Source organism: Euleptes europaea, chromosome 14 (genome assembly GCF_029931775.1).
Source record: "Euleptes europaea isolate rEulEur1 chromosome 14, rEulEur1.hap1, whole genome shotgun sequence".
Classification (NCBI taxonomy): domain Eukaryota; kingdom Metazoa; phylum Chordata; class Lepidosauria; order Squamata; family Sphaerodactylidae; genus Euleptes; species Euleptes europaea.
The window spans coordinates 25,734,781-25,757,552 of record NC_079325.1 but is presented as its reverse complement, the minus strand read 5'-3'; the positions used below and the strand labels follow the sequence as shown (position 1 = coordinate 25,757,552).

The window sequence follows — 22,772 nt, the reverse complement described above, 5'->3', positions numbered from 1 at the left end:
ATCAAGATTAGTTCTTTCCCCTAGAGAGACATTATGAATCTATAGCTGTTTAAAAAATACTTTTATCTTTGGTGTGCTGTTCTTTCATGTTAGATCATATCTCAACTCTTTATTAAAGCTCCTACACACACCTGTCAAAGAGGAACTGGTAACTTCTGTCTTCCCTCTCCCCAAGCCCTTGAAAGTTCAAACGCATAAATTTATTAAGGGTGGACTTAGATTTCTGGTTTATCCCTGAGCACCCATTTTATAGGTGATTCAAACATCACAGCCTCAGTATAAGACCTGAGGCCTAGAATGCATTCTGGTCCATGTACAGTAATTTAAGAAAGGGCTTTGGTTCAGTAATTACAGGTTCTTTGATTCAGTAACCATCCCCAGTTCAGTCATTAGCATTTCAAGTAGCAGAACCTGGGAAAGTCCTTTCAGTGCCAGAGAACTGGATAAGTTGCTATCAATCAGAATAGACAATACTGAACTAGGAGGACTGGACACATAGGGCGAAAACGCATGGTTGCTTTAGCCTCCTTTATTCCGTTTCAGCCAGGATTCAGCCAAGATCGAACGCATGCTCGTTCGATCCTGGCTGAATCCTGGCTGAAACGGAAATAAAGGAGGCTAAAGCGACCGTGCGTTTTCGCCCATAATCTGATGTTCATATTAAGGCATGTGCTTCGAAATTTCTTAAACTCACACAGAAAGAAGAGACAAGTCTATAATCTTAACTGGGCACTTATGCAGCCCAAACATTTTCCTCTCCTTAATACAAAGGAGCTGTAGCTCAGTGATGTCAGAACTGACTTCTGCATGGTGGATTCCCATGCAGTGAAGGGATTGTAGGGAAGCCATTTGCTACTTGATGCAGCCTATCTTCCACAGCGACTCTTCTCATCAGGGCACCAGTGGCTGGGACAGCAGTACAGGTTTGCCACAGGAAGCCTCTGTTAAAGTGGGGTAAAACAACTAGCGTGGTGTAGTGGTTAAGAGCGGTGGTTTGGAGCGGTGGAGTCTGATCTGGAGAAACAGGTTTGATCCCCCACTCCTACACATGAGCAGCAGAGGCTAATCTGGTGAACTAGATGTGTTTCCCCACTCCTACACACAAAGCCAGTTGGGTGACCTTGGGTACGTCACTCTCTCTCAGCCCCACCCACCTCACAGGGTGTCTGTTGTGGGGAGAAGATTGTAAGCCGGTTTGAGTCTCCCTTAAATGGTAGAGAAGTCAGCATATAAAAGCCAACTCTTCTTCTACTTCTTAGTGCCATAGGACCACTCAATGAAACACCTAGGTAGTCACAATTCTAAATGGAAGCAAACTTTGTTGTCTTAAATAAACCAACAATACCAGTAATCCAGGTAAGCTAGAGATCTGCTATTACTCGGTTGAGATCCCCTTAAACATTAGGATGTGCAATTGATAACCAGTCGCTCATTCTGCATTGGTTAAATTGAAATTAATACTTAACACACGCTTTGCATGCAGAAGATCCCAGGATCAATCTCAAATTAAAGGGTCTCAAACAGCAGAGCTAAGAATGACCTCTGGGCTGAGACCCCAGAGAGCTGCTGTCAGAGCCAACAGTACAGAGGCAGATGGACCAATGGGTCTGATAGGATCTAAGGCTGTTTCAATGTTCACACTAAGGCAGATGCTTTGTCAGTGGCCTGAGATGAACTTAAGGTATTTAAAAAGACCACATGAACATTCCAGCAAAATAAGTCTCCATTCCTTAGTGGGGAGGGGTTGTGGCTCAGTGACAGGCTACATGCTTTATGCATGGAGAATGCCTCGGTTCCATCCCTGGCATTTCTAGGTATAGACTCTCAGGTAGCTGCTGTTGAAAATCCCTCTCTGCCTGACATCCTTAGGATCTACAGGTTGGCAGAGTAGATGATGCTAGGTAGATGTTCTGACTGGATGAAATGCAGCTTCCCAAGGCCCTTGGTTCAAAGAGGGTCATTTTGTTCTTCCGCTATATTCAACAGAAAATCAGCACTGAAGTATGACAAAAACGTTCCCCCCCCCCAAAAAAGAAGACACACACTTAAATGAGCCATTTTTTTTTAATTTTCTCTTATAAGGAATCCACCATAGGCTTCATAATGTTATGCATCTTTTTAATTATAAAAATAAGCAGAGAAAATAACTTGCATCTTTCTTGTTGCTGCAATATGTTTCAAATAATCTTTATATGAACAAATGGAGGTGGGTTTTTTGTTTTTTGTTTAACAAAAAACAACCTCCCACAATTTTATAAATAAATAATGACATATACCAGATATGCTCACTGTTTATTCCAGTACTTGGCAAAAATTAAATTATAAATACATACTTTATATATATATATGTGTGTGTGTGTGTATATATATATATATATAAATGGCACAAAATATCTAAAGTGCGGGAAAAAAATCACAATGAAAATCATGCAAATATTTTTTAAAAGATAAGCCAACCCCCATCCTAGAGTGGGACTCTGCAGGTATTATAAGGCCAAACATAATTTATAGTGGATGAATGGACTTCAGTCATATTTTACGCTAAGTGACCATGACTTCCCATCAAAATTCTATGGATTTATTCTATTAGTTGTAGTGTTAATTTGAATAACAGTTTATGTGTATACCAGACAGTTCCTTAGTATGAGAGCGATTTAAGCCGCTGTTTGCTCTCCAAAACTAACGCAATCTGTTTTGCTTCCCCCCCCCCCCACAATCCTCTTGCATCCTGTATTGTGCGTGGGAAGAATTGTACTTTCTTTAAAATATTTTCCCAGTTGCAGCCTCTTTTCCTTGCTGCATACAGGTGCACGCATCTTTTCACTCCATTCACTTCAGTGAAGGGAAGAGAAATGCAACTGCCCCCATACAATAGACTATGCTAACCCCAAGTGTCTGGGATGAGGAGAGACGGTGTTCCCCCTAAACAATTTTTCCAATTAGCTGAGAACCCCATGAATTTTGCCACCCCAGGCAGTGCCTGTGCTGCCCACTGGTTTCTGTTACTGGTGTGTGTTAATGGTGAACAATGTCAAGTGAGAAATCCCATTTTTCCACTAAGCTAAATAGCAAGAATCTTTGGGATTTCAGTGGAGCCATATTTTTTTTGCATGTCAAATTTCATGCATCCACACAATTCTGAGGACTACTGTAACTGAGGACAGTCTCACACGTGAAGCAAGACTCCATGACATAGTGAAATATTCTTGCCAAAGAAGTTGTATGCTCCCTCCTGTACTTGAAATCCACATTATAACAAGCTTCTATCCCAGTGGCCTGTACTGAACAATACAGGCTTTAGATTTGGTTCCACAGAGTGCTAAGTACCTCCAGAGGCCCAAAGTCAACAAGGGGACAAGTACCCTTCACACACCCCATCTCCCACACATAAAAAATAATTTTCAAGCACCTTGGAAAGGATACAATCCTGCAAAATAGGAATCCTAATATACCTGAAAAAGTGTTAAGAGTATATTCTGCAGCATTACATCTAGGTTGTGCTGGACTGCATAATATAGAGTATAAAAATCCTGCCATCAGCAACATTATTTTATTTTACTTTGCTGCTTGTGATCCTATAACAGCACTTTTGGGGCTACATACATTTAAATGAAGACAGCAACTACTGAAGTGCTGCCCCTTGCTTGAAATATATTAGCAGCAAGTTACTGTTTAAAGGCTTTGTGGTAAAACGTTCTATTGCTTTTTATAAGTTTTCCATGAGAGATTGTACTTCCTATAGGTTCGCTTCTCACCAGTCACTCCTTCACTGGCAGGCAGGCAGGCATCCTTCTAACATCCATAGCTTTCCTAACAAGAGCAGGCTTGGAATGTACATGGAATATATATATCTTATTGGTTTTGCCTGTTTCTCATCTTTGCACTGACTATGCCCTAAATGGAACAGAGAAGTTCTTACCTGGCAAGTACAATATGTAAAGTGCCATTCAGATTCCCTTATGCAGGTTTTCTATGCATGCAGATTGAAAGAAAGGCAGTTTTGCAGGGCAGACAAAGCCTACACCAATTGCAGAGTTAAAACTGTTCATGCAACGCACCAGTTTAGACTACAGGTGATGGCAAAGCCACCCAATTAACCACTTCCTGCAAATAAATATTCCACGCACGCAGAAAACGAGATGGTTTCTAGTGAGCCTGATCTTCACCCCAACACACTAGTTAGTTTTCTGCCTGTATGCAACCCCCCTCTGAAGTGGTATATTTGAGGAACAGTTTTCTCACACAGAGGAGCTGTCTGTCTAGGCTGGACCTCCAACACAAAACAGAAGTCCAGTGGCACCTTGAAGACTAACAGCACCTCCAACACAACGTTTAAGCATGCCTTACAAAGCGTAGGAAGGTTGAAATGGGATTACAGAGCAGTCTTCCTGCATGAGTATCCATCAGTTCAGATACCTAACACAAGTGCATTTGAAAGTGCCTGCATTTTTCACAGGTATGCAGGGACGGCATCCAGGGTCAATGTGATGGGGCACTACTGAGGCCTGTGGCCCAGCAGAGGGCCCAATGTTGACCAGACCCATTTGAGCTCATCTGCTCGACCAGAACTTAGCGATTGCCAAGCCTCCGGGGATATCTCCCATTTGCTACTGGCAATGGTACCTCCAGGAAGTGGGGGGATGTTTCTTGTGAGCTCCTTTGAGCTCTGACAACTTTTGGGCCTACTGGCACCCAACAGAGCTTCAAATGAGTGCAAAGGAGTCATTCTCAGCTTCTTCCCACTGGAAAGAGAGCATATGTGCACAAGGGGAGGGGGAAAGAGTGCTTAGCAAGGGGAACACTGGAGGGCCTTTTGCACATGGTCCTCCTCAAAACCAGGAGCCAGCCCAGCATGTGCATAATAATGAAGGGAGAAGGACTGAAAAGAGTTTTAAGTGGCACGTGTGAATCCTGTTGTTATTTCCAAGACTGCAAAACCTATGTGTGTACAGAGTTAAGGCAAGCCACAACTGCATTATTTACAAAGCAGCCCTAAGCCAAGTGCCACCCTTCTAAGCCCACTTACTTCAGTGGGATAAGAAGGGTGTCGCTTTGCTTAGGATTGCATTGTTAGCTATCTTTAGGCACACCACACATGGCTAAGTTTTCTGAAGAAGTCACCTTGCTTGAGGAGCTGCCATAAGAATGGAGCATAATCCAAATTTCAAAGTAGTGTTTCTCTCCCCACCCAACCCTTCATCTTTGTAAAAGCAGACTTCCTAAAGCCAAGTTGCTTTTAAAAGCATGGTATCTTTTTATACAAATATTTAGTCACACAATGGCCACTGGAACCAGTACTTTCCAGTGACTTACCAGATAACTGCCATGCTTCTAAAACTACAAAACAAAAAGGTATGTTTACAAAGTTATTAAATTCTGCTTTTTTAAAGCAGACTCCTCTGGAAGTTACATACAGTACAGGAAAGGTTTGCCTTATTTCGTATCACAACTGAACAAGGCTTGATTATACTCTATTCTTAAGACAATTTCTTTTTGCTAAAGATTCCTTTAAAGCTTTGAATGAAGATACAGTACAGAAAGTTATTAGCTTTCATTTAAGCAATGCAAGACCGGCCAACCACTATAACTAGTTTGTAATAATCTTCTTTTAAGCTCTGTAGAGCATTTTCCTTTATCACAGAACAGAACCTGTGTCGGGACTGCATCACTTCAGACTGCAGGTGAAAACTTACAGGAGTAAATGCTTCTCTGTACAAAAAGTGGAATCCTTGCACATGGAAAACTAGCATTTCAGCAAGAAGAGATCCAGCCTAGACTTCTCCCTGACATGCTACCTTTCCTTATACAAGGACCACTCCCCCCTTTTTTGGTTTGCAGCCCCCAGCCCCAATCTGAAGAGATAAAGTCCAGACAAGGCTTTACCACCACAGTGAGAACTTGGGCCAGGAATGAGTTTGTACCGGTGTTATGACATATAGCAGGCCTGAATGTGTGACGCACTTGCATCATATACGGTGACCTAACAGGGCCTTGACAAACTTCCTGCTTTACTGACCTGCCTGGGGCTATAAAAACAGGAAGCTTTTAGGAGTCTGGCAGAGCATATTCAGCTCATGTGTGTGTCACAAGCTGCACAGGGGCTGGTGTGCAGTAACAATTGTGATATCTCTATAGTCACGTAGACAGAGCACTATGTTGTGGTATAATCAGGTATTTAAGAAAACCTCAGGCTTGAGTGTTAAGATCACAACACAGAGATCAGGAGTCGAGACATGATGTTCATATTTGTATATGGCCAGCATCACTCTTAACACAAGTTCTACTGCCATTTATACAATGTGCAACAGGCGCACTACAGTGCGCCAACGTTGGTCTACCCGCCAAATAATAGCAGAATTTAATTGCATTGGTTTCATTCTCTCCAAACTGCAATGATGTTTGAGCTACAGTACAGTGATAGTTTGGTGTTTGCTGAAGAAGTGCTGTTAGGATTGCTTTTGAAGCCCCCAGTTGCACTGGATTTCTTTGTGGAAAAATGAGGTGGGGGGGAAGAAAGAGAAGATAAAAGATGAAGGAGACTGTGGTTCTGTTCCAGGAAACTGGGATGGTGGGGGATTCTCCCCATCACCAGATATCTAGATATATGCAGCTTATCCAAAGAGGGTGATAATATTAAGGACCAAAATCTAAAGCCAGTTCCTAAGTGCCAATCTATACGTTCATATTAAGCATGTAGGACACTACCATTTTTGGAATGCAGGTGGGGGATTGCACGAGCGAATTTTTCCTTCCCACTTTAAAAACCGTCTACCTGAAGAAAGCTAGCATGTCAAGGAAAAGGATTCCAATCTAGCCCCCTCTAACAACAACTAGCATATTTTATGTACAGGAGTATATGCATGTGTGCTGTGCAAGAGATGAAATTTCCCCCACCTGCACAGTGACATGGTACAACCCCACAAGGGATATGCCAGATTTTTGTTTTTGAATGTGTAGGTTGGCTCAGTGTCCTTTAAAATCAGTTACAGTACATTTCTGATGTGTATTGAAAGCTAAAGAAAAACAGTAATTTCCTACTTTGGTAGAGCTTGGATTCCCTATGCTCTCACACTCTACGTGTCACAGAACATTACACACTTTCTGCAGATGTACGTTTCATATGGGAAGGAGCAGCTCCCTCACCCCGGAGATTCCTGAAGTAGATTTTTAGCTTCTGAGGCTCAGTGATACGTCGTTGGCTGAAGTCTGATCTAGGACGGATTCGAGCACAGTGATCCGTTTGCAGCAGACGGAAAAGGCTGGCCATGTTCGGTCCGATTTTTGCCAACAAACTGTCTTTTATGGTAAACACAGTCTCATCATCACATTCCAGTAAGCTTCTGATGAGCTTGTTGTAATACCTGTGTTAAAGACATTACAGTTAGCATCCATATTTCCTCCTACCACCGAAAGGTACATATGCTAATGAACACACTGCATTTATCCAGCACCTCAGAGTACTCAAAGCATTTCATGTATAGTAATATCAGCAAGAAACTGAGGCGGAGAGTAAGGGGTTCACCTAAAGCCACCTAGTGAGTTCATGGCAGACATAACAGCCAGCATGGTGTAGAGGTTAGAGTGTCAGAACAGGATCTGGGAGAGCCACTCTTTTATGGAAGCTTGCTGGGTGACTTTGGGCCAGGCACAAACACACAGCCTAACCTACCTCATGGTGTTGTTGTGGAGACAAAATGGAGAGGAGGAGAACAAAATAATCTGCTTTGGATCCCCACTGGAGAGAAAGATGGGATATAAATGAAGTACATACAAATAAAATAAGAAACGAAGACGCAGGTGCCAACTAGGGCTGTGCATATTGGGTTTACCGAACCCAAAATAGCCATTTCGGCTTTATTCGGGTTTATTTTGGGCCGAATATTAAAACCCAGAATCAAGCATAAGCCAAATAGCTGATCACCAAAAATGCTGAATAAGGCTTTGGTTTTCCCAAAGATTTTCCCTATGGGAATATTTTTTTAGGAGCTGGGGGGGCATTTTTTGAGGCAGAGTTTCCAAATTCGCAGGGTAGCTGCAAGGGACTCTCCTCAAACTGACACTGAGGTCTGGTAAAGTTTGGGTCAGGGGGTCCAATTTTATGCGCCCCTGAAGGGGTCACCCCATCCTCCATAGGAAACTATTGTGAAGTTTGCAATGGCTTCCTATGGAGGATGGGGGCAACCCCTTCGGGGGCCCATAAAATTAGACCCCTTGACCCAAGTGCATAGATCTGCTTCACGAAACAACAGCTTTTGCTCAACTAGGTCCAAAAAACACTTTACTTGGAGTTTAATGCAAGGCTGGTACTTAAACATTTGATGTCTGCTCCCAAAGAATCAAGTATTTAACAGCCCACAATAGTAGCTCCAGAATTGTAAGACATCTTTCCTGTAAGGACAGTGTTTTTACAAACAATGCTAAAACCCCTTAGTGTGGAATGCTTGAATTCTGAATGCAATGTGAATCGGATTGTGGAAGATGGCCAATTTCAAATCAAATTATCTTCTAGTCAATGTAGCTTTTTCATTCAGTTACAGGGACAGGAAATGCAAAAGGCCACTTAAGGGCTTATGCAGTTAGCCCATTCAAGAATGCCTTTATCCATTTTGAGCAGGAGGACTGGCTGTTGAAGGTGACACTTTATAAGGGAAACCTTCAGATTTTACCAGAAGCCTGGTCAGTTTCAGCTCTCAGGGCAGCCCCCTAAGTAGAACAGAGCACCTCTGCTCCAGTCTTAACATAATACAGACACCTGGCCCCAGTGGCCTGAGCTGTAAAGCTCAGCCATAGTTTTCCTGGGAATAGGCTACCCGGGGGAGGGAGGGAGAGTGTGTGTATGTGTGTGTAACGTGCCTTCAAGTCGCAGCCGACTTATGGCGACCCCTTTTGGGGTTTTCATGGCAAGAGACTAACAGAGGTGGTTTGCCAGTGCCTTCCTCTGCACAGCAACCCTGGTATTCCTTGGTGGTCTCCCATCCAAATACTAATCAGGGCTGACCCTGCTTAGCTTCTAAGATCTGATGGGATCAGGCTAGCCTGGGCCATCCAGGTCAGGGCAGAATAGGGAGGAAGAAAAGTGAACAGGGTATGGGGGCTTTCAGGGAAAGGAAAGAGGAAATAGTGGGGAAAGAGAAAATGAGATGCTCTTCAACTCCTTGTGGGTCCCCTGCTTGCACAACCTATGACTGTTAAGAGACTCAGGATAAGCTTGCTCATTTTTTCCATCAGAAAACTGATTGTCATGCCACCTTTCCCCTTGTAGCTTTTGAGGATGATCAGGTATGCTGAACTGCCAAATTATGCACAGATAAATATTTCATTTAAAGTCAGGTTTAGGGTTAAAGTTTTCCTATGAAATTGATTAGTGAACCATCCTCCATTACGCTTCTGGAGCTATATGTACGAGCAAATACATTACATTCACTCCCAAGCTACCTCCCAACAGCTTTTGGTTAAATATTGTAATTGTGATTTTTACAAACACTTCTTTCGGTGCTCAATTCTGTGGCCCCACAGACCTGTGCACATCTTACATTGATAACCCAAATAATCATCAAGTAGAAAGGACATCAAAAATACTCCACATTTTAAAAAACTGCTTGCTGGAGAGGCAGGGCCTGTTATACATGTGACCTTTGTAACAAGAGTATGTGTCCAAGTGATGTTTTCAGTAGGCACCTGGTCCTCCATTCATCATTTGCCATAGACCACTGATAGTGGATTGGAAGCCACATGTGGCTCTTTGACATGCCACTTTGGGGAACAGTGCTCAGAAGATCCACATGTGGCACCTGCCCCATGTTTCAGGAAACAGCCCTTGCTTGATGCAGCTTTTGATTGGTAGTTGGTTCCCACCTTGGTAGGAGAATGAGTAAGCTGCGAGCCTCTCTGCGTTGCAGGCTCTATGCTGGGGATGGAAGTAAATGTGGCTTTTTGGGTTGATAGATGGTTAATGTGGCTCTGACCACAGAGATCTTTATACTTTAGGACAGGGTTTTCCCCCCACCCCATAGTTTGCTTCTACTTTCATTCAAGTTCTTCTATAGTAATTGAAAACCTCTCACACAGACTAGCTGGGTGCAGGTACATTACCCCTCTCTCATGCTGTTTCGAAGTGGGGGCAGTAACCCATTATTGATATCTTATCTTTCAGGGCCAAGCTACATGTACTGTTAGAGTTCCATTAGTGGAACTCCGGATATATTGTCTGGCCCTGAATATGCAGCCCAGGAGGGGAAGACGGTTCCAGGATGATCAGGGCTACGGTGGTGGTAATGGTGAACATTTTTTTAAAAAAAGAAGATTTTCCCCATTCCATTTCCCCAATTTAAAAGTGGTCTCGCAGCCTTCTTTAAGCTAGGGGGAAGGTTTAGCTAGAATGTGACTAGGTAGCCATCTCTCCTCCTCCCCTGGAGGTTAGAGGTGTTGGTGTGGGAGGGGAAGAGAACCCTTTTCAACCAAGGAAATGTTAGTTGGTGAGAGTGGGTGGGTAAGGAGAGTTAACATTATATGAATAATCCCCCCATCAACTCTAGCATCACTCAAGTAGTTTAGACATTCAGGGAATTTCCAAAGTAGCTAACAAAAAAGCAATCTATATCCCAATCCATAAAACCTGCAACTCAACAGGTTTTCATGTCGCTTTACAAACTTGGAACAGATGGGAGCATTTAATACTGGTAAAGTATGTTTGATTAGAGTTTAGCTATATTTTGAACCAGCTGACCATGGAGCAGAAGGCAGACTCATGTGTTGCATATTTATTTATTTGGGCAATTCTCTGCTGTCTCCCTAAAAGGAACTCAAAACAGCTTACAGAGAATTCCAAATACAATTTAAACAAAGCAAAGTTCCCAAACATATCCTGGGTATTCCACAGTGGGTAGCCGTGTTAGTCTGTCTGCAGTAGTAGAAAAGAGCAAGAGTCCAGAAGCACCTTAAAGACTAACAAAAATATTTTCTGGCAGGGTATGAGCTTTCGTGAGCCACAGCTCACTTCTTCAGATACCTGTGGTCTGAAGAAGGAATCTGAAGAAGTGAGCTGTGGCTCACGAAAGCTCATACCCTGCCGGAAAATATTTTTGTTAGTCTTTAAGGTGCTACTGGACTCTTGCTCTATATCCTGGGTATGTTTTGGTTCACTGGGCTAGCTAACGTAGGCTACATCTGGATTAGGGAAGAGTGACCACAGGTATGAATCAAAGGAAGGATGTTGTTCTAGGGAAGCAAGGAAGCCTCCCCCAAAGATCAGGTGTATTCCATCCACTCAAATCATGGCTGTAGAAAGAGGGATGGAGGATTGAGCCCTCCCCTGCACCATTTTCTTTCAGCCCCAGGAGCTACTTCTCTTGGTGGGAAGTTACCAGTATGCTTCCCCAATGGAGTGAGTAGAAGCTTTCTGGGGCCAATTCATATCAGGAGAAATGTGGTATTAGGGGGAAAGGGGGTAACCTGATCTGAATCAGGTCTCCATATGCCTTGAGGAGCTACCTGGAAAACCCCGTGGTTGTCCCCAGTCTCTGTTTGGCATCACTGCCCCTTTCCCTTCATCGGTGGAGGTGGGTGGGTACCAAAGCAAAACTGGGTAGTAACTGCTGCCACCAGGACAACTGAGTGTTTCTCATGCTGAACAGATTTTCTTAGCCAATACTCCCCAACGAGGGCCCAAAGCAGGTTACATGATTCTCTTCTCCATTTTGTCTCACAGCAACCCTGTGATGTAGGTTAGGCTGAGAAATGGGCTGGGTGAAGGTCACCCAACAAGCTTCCATGGCAGAGTGGGCATTCAAACCTGGGTCACCCAAATCCTTGTCTGACACACTATCCGCACGGGCTCTAGGAGGGAGAGGTAAAAGGATGGTAATTTTTGGAGGAAAATAGTGGCATTCCCCTCCCCATAAAATCATAACCCCAGAAGCTGCCTTTCTCCCCCAGAATTCAGATAAAGATAATGGAATAACAATTGCTTATGCATCCTTTCCATTGCACATATAGGGACATGCACTTATAGCTGGTTATATACTAAGATGGTAGTGAGTGGTTCTTGGTCCTCTCCTCTAATATTCCAAGCCTTTCACTAAATTAAGTCATTCATATGTAATTAGATAAGGAAATAAACTTCATCCTGGCTATGCTGCTATAGCCAGACACATTATTTGCTGAAAAACATACATACCAACTCATTATCTAGGTCATTTTCCCCCATGCAGAAGCCATTGCTTCAGATGAAATTTATAGTTTATTTTAAATCATATAGGAAGCTTCAGTACAGTAGGACCCCACCCCCCTGCTGAACCACTATAAGAGACTAATTACAGGAAGGTGCTCTGGCCTTTTAATGACTTCCTATTTAAGCTGGAGCAAACTGGTACACTTCGCTTCTGCTGGAATTAGATGAGAAAGCAAGATGCTTTGCGGGGGGGGGGGGACTTCAATATAAACTTATCAGCTGGGAAATCCTGTTGCATTTGTTTCCAGCAGCACTACAGCCTTTTGCTTTAGTCCCGCAAATGTTGCATGTTGAAGACTCCTCTCAACTGCTTAATTCCCCTCTGTAGAAATAGCTCTCTCCACTTACGTTCTGTGTTCCCTCCTAACCTTAGCAAAAAGTGGAACAACTGCTGGGAATTATTTGCTGCAGAGTCGCTGCAACATTTCTCTGCAGCATTGCGGTTTTTCAAAGAGACGTGGCTTCCTCACAATAGGGCAGCCCCCCAAAGAGCTAAATGACACCTTTTACCTATAGGCAGTTGCTAATTTGCTCAAAGTTTACGTGAGCGAGATACTGAAAAAATGTTGAAGCATCAGGCTTCCGCTGGGACAAAGGGCTGCTTTCCCTGAGTGGTGTCTTCAGAAATGTCAGAGGGGGAGGTTTTACCTTTCTCAAGCCTATGGCAAGTCAGGTGCTTCCATAATCTATGCATTTTAGAGTTCACTACTCTTATAACGCCTATTTTCCTTCTCATATCCTCCTTTCTTCCTGCAGGATTAAGTTTGCCTCTATTTTATGCCAATGGCTGCTATTACACGGTTATCCCGTCCTTCCTCCAAGGAGCACAGAGTGGTTCTGTCCTCCTCCATTTTATCCTAACACCTTGGGCTGGGCTCAGAGAAAGTCCTGGCTTGACTCTAACAATTATGCCTCTCAATAGAGGAACTGTGCGCTGTTGGAGGGAGGAGGAAAAAATGCAGGAAGTGCTAAGCTGATGACGCAACATGGGGACCATGAATCATTATGCCGCACCATTTGCAAGAAGCAACAGGCTGTAGTGGCCGTGGCTCAGCGACAGAGCACTTGCTTTACAAAGAGGGCATCCCAGGTTCAATCCCTGATTTATTTAAAAGGCCCTCCAGGTTAGACACTGGGAAAGACCTTTCTCTGCCTCAGTCCTTGGAAAGCCAGTCAGCATAGGCAATACTAAGTTAGATGGATCACTGGTCTAACTCAGTACACGGTAGCTTCATGTGTCATACGTGTATGGCTTATTTACATGGACTGAGTAACAGACAGCTTTTTCCATTCCCATTTGATATATCCCTATGAAGCATTCAAGGGAGTAATTCTACCACACCTCTCAGGGGCAAGGCCAGTTTGCCAGGCATGTGAACGTGTCCTTGCAACAAGTTGTCCATATCTTTGAATGATACAATAAGCCTACCTGTTTGAGAAGTGGTGTGGAAGCTGGACCACTTCTGCGATCGCTTCTGTATTTCTTCTAGCAGCACTGCATATGTCCTGTTTCCTGTAACATTCCTCTTGCACCTCAGAGATCATACGCTGGAATGTGGAGCACCTCCGAACAGAAAGGAAAACCTTGGACGTGATTCCATTTGCAATGCACTTCAAGCTCTCCTTGACAAAGGCTTTCCCCTGCAGATAAAGCAGCATGTTAGTGTGTAAACACACATGTAGGCTAAAGCAAAACAAACATACATCTTTATAGTGGGCAATGCTCTTTGGCTGGCCACACTTGTCACCCATAAAGTACTAGAGAACCTGCTCATATAAAGTTTACATGACAATGCTGACCCACATTTACGTTTCAAGCACTATTGTGTTTCATGGTTGATTCCTACATGTGAGAAGTTGCTTTAGACATCTAGAAATGCCCCAATGGCAGAGGGCCCACTATGTAAGAAAACAGACTCAACAAGTAGCCACCACTGCTTCCACACAGTTATGATTCTTGTGGAGCAATCCACAGCAGCAGAGAAGCATCCGCACAGTTTTTCCTTAGACTGTCTCAGTACTGGCCTACTTTACATGGCTGTTGTACAGATGATTATAAGTTACTCAATACAGAATACACTATACAAACCTCCAGTTATTAAAATGGATGTAAGATTCTCTTATTCCAGCGGGGGCCCTGAGATGGGGGGGAGACTCATGACCTTAACATGATCAAATCAGAGCTCCCAGAATTCTTTGAGGGAAACTATGACAATTATTTTGGTTTCATATACATTTAAGTTTGTAGTGCAGATGTACCGTAAATACATAAAGATGTGTATTAAAAGGGAGGCAGTGGGAAGAAGTCCCCCTTTGGTATCAGAAATGTATGGAAACAGCTCCATTAGGCTTCACATGCCTTGGGGCAGACAGAGTGAACACAGAGATACTTGCCAAACGGTGGTAGACGTGGTTACCCCGCACACTTGCTGCTGTGCAACGGACATCGTAACATAGCAAGCACATGTCAAAACCGATTCTCCTACACCTCTACATTAACTTTTAAGCACTTTGTATGCTTTTCAAAGTCCTCGTTAATCTGCCCATGCAGAGGCATGGAAGGCATCACAGTATCTGAGGTTATGAGGTGACGGGGAGTTGCTAATTTGCTCAAAGTTTAAGTGAGCGAGATACTGAAAGCAATTTAGCATAGACAGGTGCCCCTCCTCTGGAAGTTAGAAGACCGGGACAAGGATGGGTGAATTATGTTGATGATCTGCTGCCTTGTGAACTATGGTACCGTCAAGAGTTAAGGCCCAAGAAGGACCACTTCACTGTGTCCAATGGTAGGACTGGCCCCGGTATTACCTTAGATGCCAAGTTTCCAGGCCCCTGCAGTGCAAGTGCATGAGGCCAATCTGGCTTTGCGCAGCTAGGAGTGGGGCCTCCTAACCCCAACCTCTCATCTCCTTGCCAGTTTTCTCAGTAGGAGTGGCAGTGTGAGAAGAACATTTGTTTCCTCTTGCAGGGGAAACATCATTCTCCACCCCACAAGACATCCTCTGCCAAGCATGTGGAAAATGTACTGTCACAGGCCAGAACAGAGCTCCTTCCGCCACCAGTGATCCATGCAGCAAATGCTTTGAGCTGGAGCCACTGCGAGTCTTTGCAGTGCTTCAGCACAAGATATTAACTAGGGCTGCAACATACCCCACAGTCCTATGCATGCTTTCTTGGAAGCAAGTCCCAGAGTTCACTAGGACTAACACTCAAATAAGGGTGCAAAGACAGTACAAGTTTCTAGCTCCCAGGTTTGCAGTGTGTAAGACAAAGAAGAGTTGGTTTTTATATGCCGACTTTCTCTGCCACTTAAGGGAGAATCAAACCAGCTTGCAATCACCTTCCCTTTCCCTCCCCACAACAGACACCCTGTGAGGAAGGGGAGGCTGAGAGAACGTGACTAGCCCAAGGTCACCCAGCTGGCTTCGTGTGTAGGAGTGGGGAAACAAATCCAGTTCACCAGATTAGCCTCCACCGCTCATGTGGAGGAGCGGGGAATCAAACCCGGTTCTCCAGATCAGACTCCACCGCTCCAAACCACCGCTCTTATCCACCACACCAAGAAATCTCAGAAAGATACAAATATAATTGTGCATTATTCTATTGGGGCAGAGTTTCCCACTAGTTCTTTGCCCCTACTTACGCATACTGAAAGTATTATGCAAATCCCCTTAATTGGCATAGAGCTGCATAGTCCACACAACATAAACAGAATCAGAGTTCGAGGCTCAACCCTGGGTGTAGTGCTCATCAGTAAAAAGATTAAATCATCAGGGTTACAGCAAGTAGACAGATATTGTTTGTGCATAACCATACCTGAGTGTCAAATTTAGCAGCGCTGTAGAGAAAGGATTTGCAGATGTCATACATGCCATCCGTGTCACACGTGGCGTTTTCCAGGCAGGCAAAAGCACCACATCCTACCTGAAGGGCACTATTTAAACATCGAACCACATCCGCTAGAAAGAGAAGGGAAAAAATTAATTTAGACTTCTACCAGTCTTCAGGGTCCCTTATATTCATTTTGAGTTGAAAGCTGACATCAACCAGAAATTGCCAAGTAACACTTCATTCCTGGTGTTCACATGCCAGTCTTTAGTAAGCATTCACTGCTAGCCCATTACATCATAAGTTCATTTCTTTTGTGCAGTCGGTGGTCATGATTACTGAATCACAAATATTTTTAATTAAATATTTCTAATTGAGTACCAAGGCACCCATGGATGGCTGGATCTCACGAAGCTGTTTTACTGCATTAGAGATAACTTCAGAGGATAGCTGTGTTGGTCTGCAGTAGAACAGCTAGATTCAAGGCCAGTAGCATCTCAGAGACCAAAAAGATTTTCGGGGTAAGGTCCCTGTATGAGCTGACAAAGTGAGCTTTGACTCTCAAAAGCTCATACCTCGAAAATCTTGTGGTTCTCCGAGATGTGCCTGGACTTGAATCTAGCTGTTCTACTGCAGACCAACATGGCTACCCTCTGAAATGACCTCTAATGCAGTAAAACAACTGCTTGAGATTCAGTTATCCTTGGGTGCCTTAGAGGGTACTGCTTGCAGGTACTGGAGCCTTTCTTCTTTTGAACTTCGCAAGCGGCAGAGGCATAAGGGATATGGTACATTTTTACTGCCACACAACAGAAGTGTTCCCTTGCACAGTCAAATTCCACAAAGGAAGAGGCACTATACCACAAGTTATCCGTGCTATCAGACACTGCCCTGGTTCAGATGCGGTGACCAAACTACAGTTAACACTCATACCGAATTGGACCAATGGTCTCTCCAGTTCAAATTGTTGAATGGGAGTGGCTCACCTGGGCCTCAGGGAGAGAAAGGAATCTTGGGCCCCAACATCTGATGTCCAATGTCCTTTAAAACTGTTTAGTTGTCAGATCCAGGCACTCCCTCTTTTCCCTGTGCTGCAATTCCCTCCCATTTTGTTCAGAGGCATGCCATGTAACTATGGTTGCTTCCGCACGGGGTATTTGGTCCAGCTTTATTGCTTATGGGAAGTGGTTTCCCTCCTGCTTCTAACAGAGCATCACAGAGCATCTAACAGAGCATGGGCATCTCATGCATCTTCTGGCTTTCCCCCAGTTTTCCTGTGATCTTTCCGGAAAGACTGCAGCAAAGCTGAAGTGGCTGCTATGTGCATGGAAAAGTCCAAGACCATTCCCACCTCCATTGACAGTGGATCAGTGCAACTAACACCAACCGGAGGTGGGAAGGCCTAGGAAACCCCTCCAGAAAAAAAACCCTCCCCCCCATCCCCCAAAGCCTTTTGCTAATGGAAAAATGGGAATTTGGGGCATAATATAAACAACTGCTATGAGATGTTTTCCCTTTTAAAACGAAATACTTCTTAAGGCAAGGCTTTTGACACTCAAAATGTATTCCAAGAGAAACATCTGAAGGCTTTCAATTTTTCCAATAGAAAAATTAGAAAATTTTAAGGAGCACTGGAAAAACTCCTTTCTTCCCCTTCTGTAATGAGTGAAATGAAAGATGAGGTTTTACTCAAAACTGCATAGTATGAAAATTTTTATGTACGACATCTTAAAGCATCATATAAATAAACTTATATATAAGAATTATAGCTATTTATTTAATTATATTTTATCCCACCCTTTCCCTACCAGGGTAGGGCTCAGAGCGGCTCACATCTAACAAACATAGACATATACCTCTTTTCAAGTATTAAAATTAAATGTAAATAATTTTGGCGATAATATGCTATAGGGTGTTTAATACATTATTAAAGAATTCAGTGTTTTCAGTTTTATAATCTTATATCCATAAATGCTCATAGTCCTATCTACTGTGTCTGTATGAGAACGTTTCTGTACAAATATACACACTTTTGTTTTCTACAGAATTTGTTTTCTACCTTCAACTTTTATTTTTTCCTAACTCTCAGATGGCAGAAATCAAGCTCCATGTGCTATGGCGGCCTATGGTGCAGCAGTCTGCAGTCCTTTCTCAAGTATTAGGTATACTTGCAATTTCTTATAGAAAAGGAAGACATTTATCGCTTCAAATTCCATAAACATGCTAAATAATACAGTACACAGTAAATACAATACGCAATACTTACCTTTCCATCAAAGTTGTTTTACTGATTTAACAAAATAAAATGCATCATTTATAACACTGTTAGCATATAAAACTGTACTGGTTCAGTATATTTGCGGAATTTAAAAGTATAAACTTCTTCATTTTCAATAAGAAAATTGCAAGTATGCCCAATACTAGAAAGTGAGTTGCAAACTGCTGCACCTGTGTTGGAGGCCCTGTTCCTCAAACCCTGCCAAGAATAGTTTGGTATCAGAATCAGCTCCAGGTTTTGAAGGGCCCTAGGCAAGATGCTCACCAGGCCCTCCCTCCAGCAAGCGTCATCTTCTTGGAGTAAGGTACATGGGCCCAATTTTTCAAGGTTTAAAGAAACATGGAAGTGTTGCTTCACTCTCTCCAGGCACTGCTCCCAGCATGGACTTCTGGGGGCAATCTTCCATCCTGGTGGGATGGCAGATGGCCCACCACGCCAGCCTTGAATGTTGGCCCTGGTCAACATTCCAAGATCTTTTGCAGAGAATTTTAATGGGTGGGAGGGCTGACATGGAAAGGAAGCTAGCTCATTTATGGTAGGTCAGGCCTTTTCTCTTTGGTTGTCCAAGCCTTTTCTGCTGCTTATTTAAGAACATTCAGATGATATCTCCCTTCCTTCCATGAGAATTCTAGAGGGGTAACCATGATTCTGGTTTATTTTCTCTTTTTTTCCACTAGTTAACATTTGGCACATTCCACCAGAAAGGGCAAATATATGGGACTTGTTCAGAAGCCCTTCCTAGTGGCCTGTGTATGTGCCCGTGCGCTGTCAAGTCACAACTGACTTACAGAGACCTCCTAGGATTTTCAAGTGGCTTGTACCCTAATCAAATAAACAGAGCTGCATGCCTTCCTCCATACCTGTCACCCCAGACAACAATCTCACCTTGGCTTATGGTAGGACTTCCTCTGCTGGTCAGGACTTTACTTTAAAGTCACTGTAGAAGTGCATTCTGCACGTATAGTTTACTAAGAAGGGGAAAGAGACTTACTGAGAGACTACTCTAGTCTTCCTGGCCCAAAATACTACACCATTATAGCAGAAGACTGCAGCCCCAAGAAATATAAATATGGATGCTGTATTCTGGATACATTACATTGTTCAACTGATGAAAATATGAAATTGCCCTGTACCAAGTCAGATCACTGGATCCATTAACGGGAGATGCTGACAGTTGAATCTGTGACCTTCTGCATGCAAAGCACATGTTCAGCTAATGAACCAAAGTCCCTCTCCTTCTCAGTAAGCAGTCGCTGTGGGAGCACTTGGATGGGCATTGCAGCACAGAGTCCGAAGCAAAGGCAGGAGTTCATGGAACAGGCAAGTGATCCATGACATGGGACATCCCATAGCTGACAGTGGCAGACAAACATGGTAGTTCTCATCCCGCCTGTTGTGTAGGTAGATATATATATATATATACACACATACACACACACACACAGAAGCACCTGTGTTAAGTGGAGCGTGTCATGTTCAAATAAGCAATGTGTTGCTGTGCCCTTGAATAATTTTTGTTCACTCTTATCAGAGAAGATGTCATGTCAGATAAGATGGTCGCTAATACAGGTTTTCCAATTCTGACTTAAGTGGTGTGCAAAGCCTCAATTAAGATTTCATGGAGAAAAAAACCTACTGCTGGAGCCATCATTGCTATTGCAGCATCATTCAGATAAAATCATGATGGTTTTTCTCCAAGCTATACAAAACATCTATATTTAAATCAAACTCAATATGAAAATTCTCTCCTAGCATATTTCCTTTAGATTAACGAGCATTAACCTCATATCTGAGTTGAATTTCTACTCAGTCATGCATCAATCACCTTGAAGGACAGATACATTACTTTTTACCATATCATGTTACAGGCATTATGGATGGAGTGTAAAATTGGATTACTACATGAGATGAAGATATTACTCTTCTAGAACTGAGGATGTCCAGAAATCCAAATTTAAAACCCCCAAACCCTCCACTCCTAATCTTGACTAGGAGAGGCTGCTCTTAAGGGGGAAAAACTGTTGTATGTGACTGGGGAAGACAGATCTTTTGCTACCATTAATTCCCCCCCCCCCAATTCATCCCTTGCTGTCCTTATAACTCATTTTCATGAGGACATGTTTCCATGGATTCAGGTTATAACTTTGCATTCAGCAGGTTTAATATGCATTAGGGTTCCTTATTGTTTTAGGCATGGTGGAATTACCAAGACCCTATGTTTCTATAGCAACCAAGTACAAAAGGAAATTGAGCAAATACCCTAGTACTGCGCTGCAGAGCCCTGCAGATCTGAAATAAAAACCTCTCTTGCTAAGTGTCAAATTAGGAGAGTGTACTTGCCTTTATTTAAAAGGGTGTTAAGATGCCAGCTATACCTACAGTGTTGAAAGTAAGAGAAACTGCAAGCAATTCCCTTTTCTCTTACAGAGATGGCTAGTTGGCAGTCCATAACCTAATTCACATATGGAAATAGCTTGTGAGGTTGCATGTTGCTAAGAATGTATTACTAGGTTTGGGGGGAGGGAGGGGAATCCAATTTTTAAAAGAAGTTAGAAACCAGACCAAGATGGCACATCTGTGGAGGAAGATCTGAAAGATGTTGCACACACCTCTTCATGGGCACAGCTATATGCTAGGCGTAGCTCCCCAAAACCACTACCGGCATGCCTGTTCAGGTATAAAGTAATCCTATTTCTAGGAGAGAAGAACTATTTAAAGGCGTAAGCGGAGAGCAAGAGAAGCAGCATGCAGCAAAGGTGCAGCGGTACAGCTGGCATCTTAACACCCTTTTAAATAAAGGCAAGCCCACTCTCCTAATTTGACACTTAGCAAGAGAATTTCTTATTTAAACCCCAAGAACGGCAGGCTGAATGACAAACCGGGTCGTGAAACGGAGGCTCCCAACAACCCATAACGGGCGAGGAAAGGGCAAGAAAGGCTTCCCTGAAACATCGAATTACAAGGCCGTTTCCAGCTGCCGGCCATGCGGGGGGAGAGGGAGGAGAAGAGGACGGGGAGGGAGAGGCACCGGGAAGTTCTCCTGCGCGGCTCCCGCTCGTGGCAAAGAAGCCGGCCAGCTGCGCCCAGAGGCTCGCCGGAGCCGCGGATGCCCGGGAGGTTTCGGAGCCAGGGATGCACGGGAGGTTTCGCCCGGGCTCCGCCGCTCTCCAGGCGCACCTTTCCCCCCCAGCCCAGCCCTCCAAACTCCACCACCAGTGCAGAGCTCCGAGGATCGGGCTGGGGGGGGGGGGAAAGGTGCGCCTGGAGAGCGATGAGCCCGGGCGAAACCTCCCGTGCGCAAAGGGCGGAAGGCTCGGGACGCGTGTGTGTTTGTGTGTGTGTAGGGGGGGGGGGGCTTCGCGAAGCGGGGGGGGGGGGCGAAGGAGGCTCACCTGAGGTCTGAGCCGCGACCCGCGACCCCCTGGGGCTGACCGAGTCATTCTGCTCAGCTTCGTAGGATGCGGAGGCGCCGACGGCTAGCAGCAGCAGAAGCGCGGACTTTCGGAGCATTCTCCGAGAAGTTTCCGCTAAGTTTGGGCTGGCGTGGTCCCTGGGCCCCCCCACCCCGCCCTGTGCCTGGCTGGCTGGCTGGCTGGCTCTCGCGCCCCCCACCTCCCTGGGCTTCAGCGGAGACGCGGCGCTGGATGCTGCCCGGGGCGGCGGTGGTGCTGCTGCTGCCGCGCGTCTCCCCTCCGGAGGGCTGCTGCTCACTGCAGGTGGCCAACCTGGCGCTTTTATAGCCGCTCTTATCTACTTTCCGCCCCCCCCTCACCCCACCCATCCGAGATCGGGGACCAATCCGGAGGCGTGGTGGGCAGCCAATGGGAGGCTGGGATCATTCAAGCGCAGGGAGCCTGCAACTAGTTCACGGGAAGGATTTTTTTTTTCTCCAGCCCATTAAAAGAAACTTCGGAACAAGAATCCTTCTTTGGTTCTTGTAGGTTATCCGGGCTGTGGGACCGTGGCCTTGGTATTTTCTTTCCTGGCATTTCGCCAGCCGCTGTGGCGGGCATCTTCAGAGGAGTCACGCTGAAGGGCAGTGAAACGTCAGGAAAGAAAATACCAAGACCACGGTCCCACAGCCCGGATAACCTACTGTCAGAATATTGGTTCTTCCAGGTTATCTGGGCTGTGGGACCGTGGCCTTGGCATTTTCTTTCCTGACGTTTCGCCAGCCGCTGTGGCGGGCATCTTCAGAGGAGTAACGCTGAAGGGCAGTGAAACGTCAGGAAAGAAAATACCAAGACCACGGTCCCACAGCCCGGATAACCTACTGTCAGAATATTGGTTCTTCCAGGTTATCTGGGCTGTGGGACCGTGGCCTTGGTATTTTCTTTCCTGGCGTTTCGCCAGCCGCTGTGGCGGGCATCTTCAGAGGAGTAACGCTGAAGGGCAGTGAAACGTCAGGAAAGAAAATACCAAGACCACGGTCCCACA

The 22,772-nt window shown here is 44.5% G+C and overlaps 1 protein-coding gene across 1 annotated transcript; it reads right to left on the bottom strand.

The window, feature by feature from the left end:
• Positions 1-6,809: 6,809 nt before the first annotated feature.
• Positions 6,810-21,870, bottom strand: STC1 (stanniocalcin 1). The gene is made up of 4 exons (XM_056860796.1): positions 21,728-21,870; positions 16,046-16,188; positions 13,659-13,870; positions 6,810-7,361 (listed from the first exon to the last, which is right to left on the bottom strand). The coding sequence occupies exons 1-4, from the start codon at positions 21,843-21,845 to the stop codon at positions 7,091-7,093; spliced, it is 744 nt and encodes a 247-aa protein (XP_056716774.1). The 5' UTR covers positions 21,846-21,870; the 3' UTR covers positions 6,810-7,090.
• Between the last annotated feature and the right edge of the window lie 902 nt (positions 21,871-22,772).

Coding starts and splice junctions, on each gene's coding strand:
- STC1 (XM_056860796.1), bottom strand. CDS start 21,845: ATGCTCCGAAAGTCCGCGCTTCTGCTGCTGCTAGCCGTCGGCGCCTCC. Junction 16,189..21,727: donor GGTCGCGGCTCAGACCTCAG/GTGAGCCTCCTT, acceptor TTCTCTTTCTAG/CGGATGTGGTTCGATGTTTA. Junction 7,362..13,658: donor CCACACCACTTCTCAAACAG/GTAGGCTTATTG, acceptor TCTTTAACACAG/GTATTACAACAAGCTCATCA.